Source organism: Carassius carassius, chromosome 43 (genome assembly GCF_963082965.1).
Source record: "Carassius carassius chromosome 43, fCarCar2.1, whole genome shotgun sequence".
Taxonomy (NCBI): Eukaryota; Metazoa; Chordata; class Actinopteri; order Cypriniformes; family Cyprinidae; genus Carassius; species Carassius carassius.
Genome location: NC_081797.1, coordinates 19,681,414 through 19,688,444, shown reverse-complemented (window position 1 = coordinate 19,688,444; position 7,031 = coordinate 19,681,414). Strand labels below are relative to the sequence as shown.

Here is a 7,031-nt window from a genome sequence, read left to right as displayed (position 1 = left end):
TTCTGAAAGGGTTTTTGTCCCTATTAAATTATGCATTCATTTTAGTATTAAACTGTTTATTTATCAGTGTAAGCATGAAAAATTATCTAAATGAACCTAATTCACAACATTGACTGGTCCAGGCCCTAATGGGACATGGTGAGATGAAAATAAGATGGGAAGAAAAAATATACTCATAAAACTTAAGCTTTCTCACAAAACAATTGAATTCTCCAGCAAAAGTTTGCATACTTCGGATAAATTTTGTTTTCACTCACAAAACTTTTCCATTCTCGCACAAAACCTTCACATTCTTTCTCGAAACAGTTGTTCCCTCAAATTTTAATTCCTTGACAAGTGTTACATTCACTCAAGCTTTGTTATAAAAGTAATAAGGTATGAGAGAAAAAAAATAATGCAAAGTTTCTTGAGAGAACGCAATACATGCAAAAAAAAACTCACACAAAAAAAATTTGAGATCGAATGTAATTTTTTTTCTTCCACATGCGAGCGAATGCAAAGGTATTGGGGAATGCAAAATTGAATGTAAAAAGAGAATGTAAAAGTCTTGCTAGTGAACACAGAAGCACTAATAATTTTATCTTCTAGTCCACTGATCTTTAATAGAGAACAGTAATCGTGCTTTCACACCAGACGTGAATGAAGCGTTTAGTGGGAGTGATTTACATGTTAAGTCAATGCAAAGATGCAATTAGACAACCTGCGGCGCGAACTGAGCATTTCTGCCGTTTTGACCATAGACAGTAAAAGAAATGGACACAGCGACCCCATTGGAACTCAATTGAGACAAGTGAAGCCCATTTTTAGCGATTTTTAGCACTTCCGTTTCTGACGCGCAGACTCAAACTAAGCTTGATGAAGTCAGCAACCTGTCTGACAGATGTAAATCTTCTAGTAGCTGTGCGTGCAAACTGCCATCGTTAATCTTGCAGAGACGGCGAGCTTGAGCGGGGAGTTCTTTGGCGTGAGTGAGCAGGAGTAAGTATTCTGATTAATTATTTTGTATAGTATTTTAAAATGGGCTTCTTTCTTGACATCTCCCCGATTGCCTGCGAGCTTCTCCTCCTGTCTGTACGGTAATTTCTCTACTGTGCGACAGAGAGTCGAGTGGTTATGACGCAATAGTTAGCCTATTTTTATAAAAAACTGTTTCTACGGGGCCATAATGTAACATAGAAGGTAATGGAGCCCTTTATACATTGTCGTGTATCTTTAGAAATAAATAATGGACAAATGGAGTCTTTAAACGCCTCAGATGTAAAGTTATTCGCTGTCAAAGTGACGCCAAAATGAATGGGAGTCAATGGCATGCTAACGCAAGTGAAGTTCTGCTACAAGATGGCGGCATGCGGCTGACTTCAACTTCCGGTCGACTTCCTTCCCTCCTGGTTTTGACGCACGAAACGCGTGATTCGCGCAAATCGTGCAAGTTGAAAAATCAGAACTTTGGCGAAATTTTGCGCATTTTTAAATAGGCGCTGTCTTTATAAATAAACAGCAGATCTGAGTTTTAAACCACTACATTCTCGCCTGAAATACTTTTAAAACTAAATTTCATGACACGATAACAGTAATATTTTGAAAATTATCTGAATAAATGGTGGTTAAAATCACAATGCTGTGTGAACTCAACTGGCAGAAGGGCCTCCCATGACGCGAATTCACATCTGTTGTGAAGTGAACTTGACGCGCAAATGAAGCGAATAAATTCAAAATGTTCAAGCGTCCAACTACGCACAAATAGCGCGATAGGTCAAGTCTCATTTTCCCCCATCTTCATGTCTCTTTAGGGGCTCCATAGTCGCCATTCCCTAATCAGCTTTTTACTACTTTCTTTAATTATTTGTAAAGCTAATTATATTTATTATATATTTTTTCATGTATGTATATTTATTACATCTAAATTAAACATTTATTTTGAAAAGTGCCACACATGCCCTCCCTGTACTGGAAAACTGCACAATAACTGTAAATATCTTTATATTTTTATTCAAAATTCTCAACCTTATGTTATAGCTTACATAAAAAATAATGAATAAAAAGCCATTCTAATTTTCAAAATGCCTTCTCTCTCTCTCTCTCTCTCTCTCTCTCTCTCTCTCTCTCTCTCTCTCTCTCTCTCTCTCTCTCTCTGTCTCTGGTCATGCTTCGTACGTGCACATCCACACTAGCTTCATGGCTTTACTATACAGAGCCCAACCACCTTCAGGACGAGCGGGGGGAGCTCTTTTTTTTCTAAAACACTTCAAAACAATGCCCAGTTGTATCAACAGAGCAATTTTTACACCAGATTCCACTTTCGAAAATCAAAGTGCAAAGCATGACGCGTAAATGTCTAGAAACACGTCAGAAAAGCGGCAAATAAGTGCGCCGAAAATGGTTCATTCCTAAAGTACGACGTGCAAAACCGAACGCGCCGCTCCCCGCTATAACTCCGAAAAACCCACCGAACCGTTGACGCGCACAGTCAAGCCCCTGCGACGCTGTAATTCGATAGTTCAATTTAATAGGCGGGCTTTCAGCGAGGAGCTCGGCCAGCTATTGGCCGACTGCCATGTCAATCAAGCACTGATTTGCATAAGCAGGTCAGGTTGCAGTTGCAGGGGAGTGGACAGGGTTGGGAGAGATAGCGCAAGTGAGCTGAACTTGTGCTGCTGGAGCGCACTATCCTCAATATAATACTTGAGAAATTATTTTCTTTGACGAAAACAGCTCTAGCCTCGTGTGCTTTAATTAACACCAACTAAGGACAGTCAGATTTTTCTCTTCTCCCAGTAACTAACGGGTTTATTGGGAAGTTGAGGTGAGTAAGTGTGGCTTTTTGCTTCAGTTGTCTGTCAAAATAATATTACTGCATTTATTTGAACAAGATGAGCTGACATGCTTTCATAATTTAATCCTTTAACATTTCTGCTCTGTTTTCCTTGTATTTGAGACGAATACAGTGATTACATTACCATTAATATTTCACCATCAGTGATAAATAAATAAAAAATAAAAATGGAGACCTATATTAACAAAATGTGATTTATAAAAGCTTTATTTGTATTTAAAAGCACATTCAACCGTTTCACCGAGGCCTCATGGTCGAGAAATAGGTGATATCGGTTTGTATTGTACCTCATATAATTTTCATATAATTAGCATATAATTAGCATACATTAATAAATGATGATAAAGAAGACACCAGGTGCAGGAGCTGTGAAGTGAACTTTCTTATGTTTACAGGTACATCCCGGACTTCTTCAGATCCTGTGATTTCTGAGAGCAGGTAAGCCACTGACTAACGCACATTGCGCCTGTTTTCCACTCCACTGTGCGTGTGACAGCGGCTAACCAGCTTTTGGATGAGTGGCTGTCCTCAGCGTCTCACCGGAGCGTCCCGAGGCGGACACGGCCCCCAGAGGGACTCTTCTGGGCCTCATCCCATCCTTAATTTTTTTGTTCCTGTAGCTCAGATGGTAAAGCACTGCGCTTCGAACCCAGAGGTTGTGGGTTCGAATCCCATGCAACATGTGCTAAGAAATGAAGCGTTAAAGTGCACGTAATCAGCAGCTCTGAACTTTTGAACTTGTACAGTTATGCAAATCCAGAAACGGTGACTGTGTAAACAGCTCTGACTCATATTGACGCGTCACGTGAAATGCCCTCGGCCTGTTAGCTGCGCTTTAATTGATCATGGTAATAATTCAACGTTCGTTCTGATCTGATCACAGGTATCATAGATATATATACAGTAAAAGTGTTTTAGTGGATGTTTTACTTTTTCAGTGTGTTGGTGATTTCATGATGTGGCACCCAATTGTATTATATTGCATTATAGTATGAAAATATTTATTGAATAAAATATATCAAATAGATTGTAATTGTTTCTCTATTCCTTACATTATATAATAGGAAATATATAAAATCTAAAAAGATAGAAAATAAATCTATAAAACGCACTTTTAGCAACAAAATATTAAACATAGTTGTGCAATTTTGGGTGAAATGGCGCAACACTAAATTATAAAATTATTAACAATCTAAAATGTTTCATTTGGTAAAGAAAAAAAAAAAATATATATATATATACATATATATTCCATTTAAAATATTAATTAATAAATGTTTATGTTTTCAATATTATTTTATATTATTTAAAATAAACCCTGATGTTACAGTATACTTTATATTATATAAATCTCAATGTTTGCACAAACTTGATTTTAGAGACAAAATATTAAAGGTTATAAAATATTAAAAAGAAAGAAATGGTTTTCATTTATAAAAAAATTAAATCCTAATGTGGCAGTACACACTATATCGTATTACATTATAATATATCAAATAAAATCTAAAAAAAGAAAATGTTACATATTATATTAATGTCAATGTCAAGTCACCTTTATTTATATAGCGCTTTAAACAAAATACATTGGGTCAAAGCAACTGAACAACATTCATTAGGAAAACAGTGTGTCAATAATGCAAAATGAGAGTTAAAGGCAGTTCATCATTGGATTCAGTTATGTCATCTCTGTTCAGTTAAATAGTGTCTGTGCATTTATTTGCAATCAAGTCAACGATATCGCTGTAGATAATAAAAAACAAATCCTAATGTGGCAGAATACATTATATTGTAATACATTATAACAAAACAATCAGTTACAAATCTGATGTTTCATAATACAAACATACATTTATTAACAAAATATGGTGTGATTGTGCAAAATAAGTGTTGATAATTTCTTTAATCCAAGCTCTTTTTTTGAAAAGGCGAACAAACAACACTTCATACAATGTAAATCTCAGATGATTTAAGTGGTTTATAGTTACATTTTGGGTTTTGAGTTCCATGAAGTGTATAATCCTGCCTCTTAATAGATATTAAATAGCTTATAAATCAGTTCTGGATTTGTAATGTATGGAGGATATTAGGAAACCGTGATCATCGTGTGTGTGTGAAGAGCTGCTGTTAGTGGCTTTGGCCCACTTACTGGATCTGATCCTCATAATCCACTCTGCTATAGTTCATCATGAGATCTGAACAGACAACCACTTCTGCCTGATTCACTGGGCTTCTACTGTATCAAAGATCTCAGACACGTTTAAAGAAGACTTTCAGAAAAACATGACGGGAGTTATATGAAGAGAGAGAGATCGTGTGATCAAACGTGTATTTTTATTGACTTTAGGCCAGTTTGAGTTTCTTTATTTCTGGTCACTTGAATAAATAATGTGTTCTAATAAAAGTCCAGTAAATAAAATGTACATGACAATTATAATATGCACATTTTTGCAGATAAAAAAAATTATATATTATATTATACATATTAAATAACTTTAACGTAATATAGAAGTATATGAACTAATATGCATGTTAAGATTAATTAATACTTATATAAGTATAATAAAGTGTTCCTGTAGCTCAATTGGTAGAGCATTGCACTATTAAGCGCAAGGTTGTGGGTTCGATTCCCTGGGAACACATGATAGGTTAAAATTGATAGCCTGAATGCACTGTAAGTCACTTTGGATAAAAGCGTCTGCTAAATGCATAAAATTTTATTTAAATTTTAAAATATTTGTTTAATAATATATATAACTTATTTGTAGAGGTTATAGGTCAGCTCGAGTATGAAAATCTGATAATTGACTATTTATTTCATTTATTTTTTTACTCAAATTTGCATTTTAATCCGGAAGGAGATTCATTTTGATATTATTAGGTATTAACCCTGGCATGCGGCAGGTGTGTGAAATCAATACTCATCGTAGCCCTAACATTTATATTATTATTAATCCAGTTTAAGTATCATTTCAAATCTGAATCAGTAATATTAAACAGCAAAAGAGGAACGAGACATCAGAGACACAGTCTTTATTGTACTTAAATACATAGACAAAAGTAAAAGTTCTCGAGGTAAAATATGCACATATTTTACACATTTTGAAATGTACCAAAAAGTAGTGAATATATAATTCATAAATACAGTGAATATATAACATAAACGGTTATATAGGCAGTTGAATAGAAGCAGAAAGTCATTATAAATCCTTAGCCCTGTGCGTCAGCTTTATTACCGCCAAGACGATTCTCGTGAAGTCAGGACTGCAAGACACATAGAAAAGCATGATAAGAACAAAACTACGTCAGACACATTCCCATGCACACACAGCCGAGAGAAAACAGAACCAAACGTCTCACTCTACGGTGTATGAACCCTGAGCTTTAGCTCTCAGTCGTATAATGAATATATAAGGCATTGATAACATGTGGGAGTCATCAATTTGATGCTATTTGTTCTTTGGAAATAACAAATACAGAAAAAGACGTTCCAGCAGTTTTACTTTGCAGGTTCACAATTAGAGTGTGTCTCGAAATAGAAGAGCAATCGATCACTGGATAAACATCTAGTAAAATATGAGGCTTGGTCATTTATATGTTATTTATGCAAAGAAAATGTAATCATGGGAAAATTTCCCGTCAGCATAATGTAGTTAGCAACTGCTCCAACTTTCCAGTTCAGTCCAGTTTTGTAATTGTCTGAAAGTACAGTCAAACCAAAAATTAAGCAGACACCAGACATAATTTTTATTTATTTTTATACTAGTAAGTGTAAGACACTATAGTTTATTTCTGTTAGTGATGATAGCAAAATACAGTGAACTATGATGCATATTATACATAGACTGTGTAAGATATTATACCCAAATATTCTTCATGCAGTGGACTATCAGATAAACCGATCAAAATTTGGGAACCAAAATTATTAGGAAACTTTGACCTGACCGTGTTTTGCTGAAGTGTTTTTCTTTAATTGCTAATGCAACCTTTTTACACCACAGACTGAACAAAATGAAGCTTTGTTTGGTAATTGGTTGAGCTAAATTGGTGTTATCTAAGAAGAGAAGCGGTACTATCACACAGCAAAGCCATCCCGTCACTGTTGAAGGGATAGATCACCCAGAAATGAAGATTTGTCATCATTTACTCACTCTCATGATGTCCTAACCCATATGACTGCCTTTATTTAGTAAAACACAAA

General features: G+C 35.2%; 1 protein-coding gene across 2 annotated transcripts in view; it reads right to left on the bottom strand.

The window, feature by feature from the left end:
- Positions 1 to 5,848: 5,848 nt before the first annotated feature.
- The window catches only part of LOC132124995 (ras association domain-containing protein 8-like), a 41,366-nt gene continuing 40,183 nt past the window's right edge, over positions 5,849 to 7,031 (bottom strand). For both annotated transcript variants that reach the window (XM_059536192.1, XM_059536190.1), the window contains exon 6: positions 5,849 to 6,094. In XM_059536192.1, coding sequence (XP_059392175.1) covers positions 6,063 to 6,094 — 32 coding nt within the window. In that variant the 3' untranslated portion in view covers positions 5,849 to 6,062. The remainder of the gene's footprint in view (positions 6,095 to 7,031) is intronic.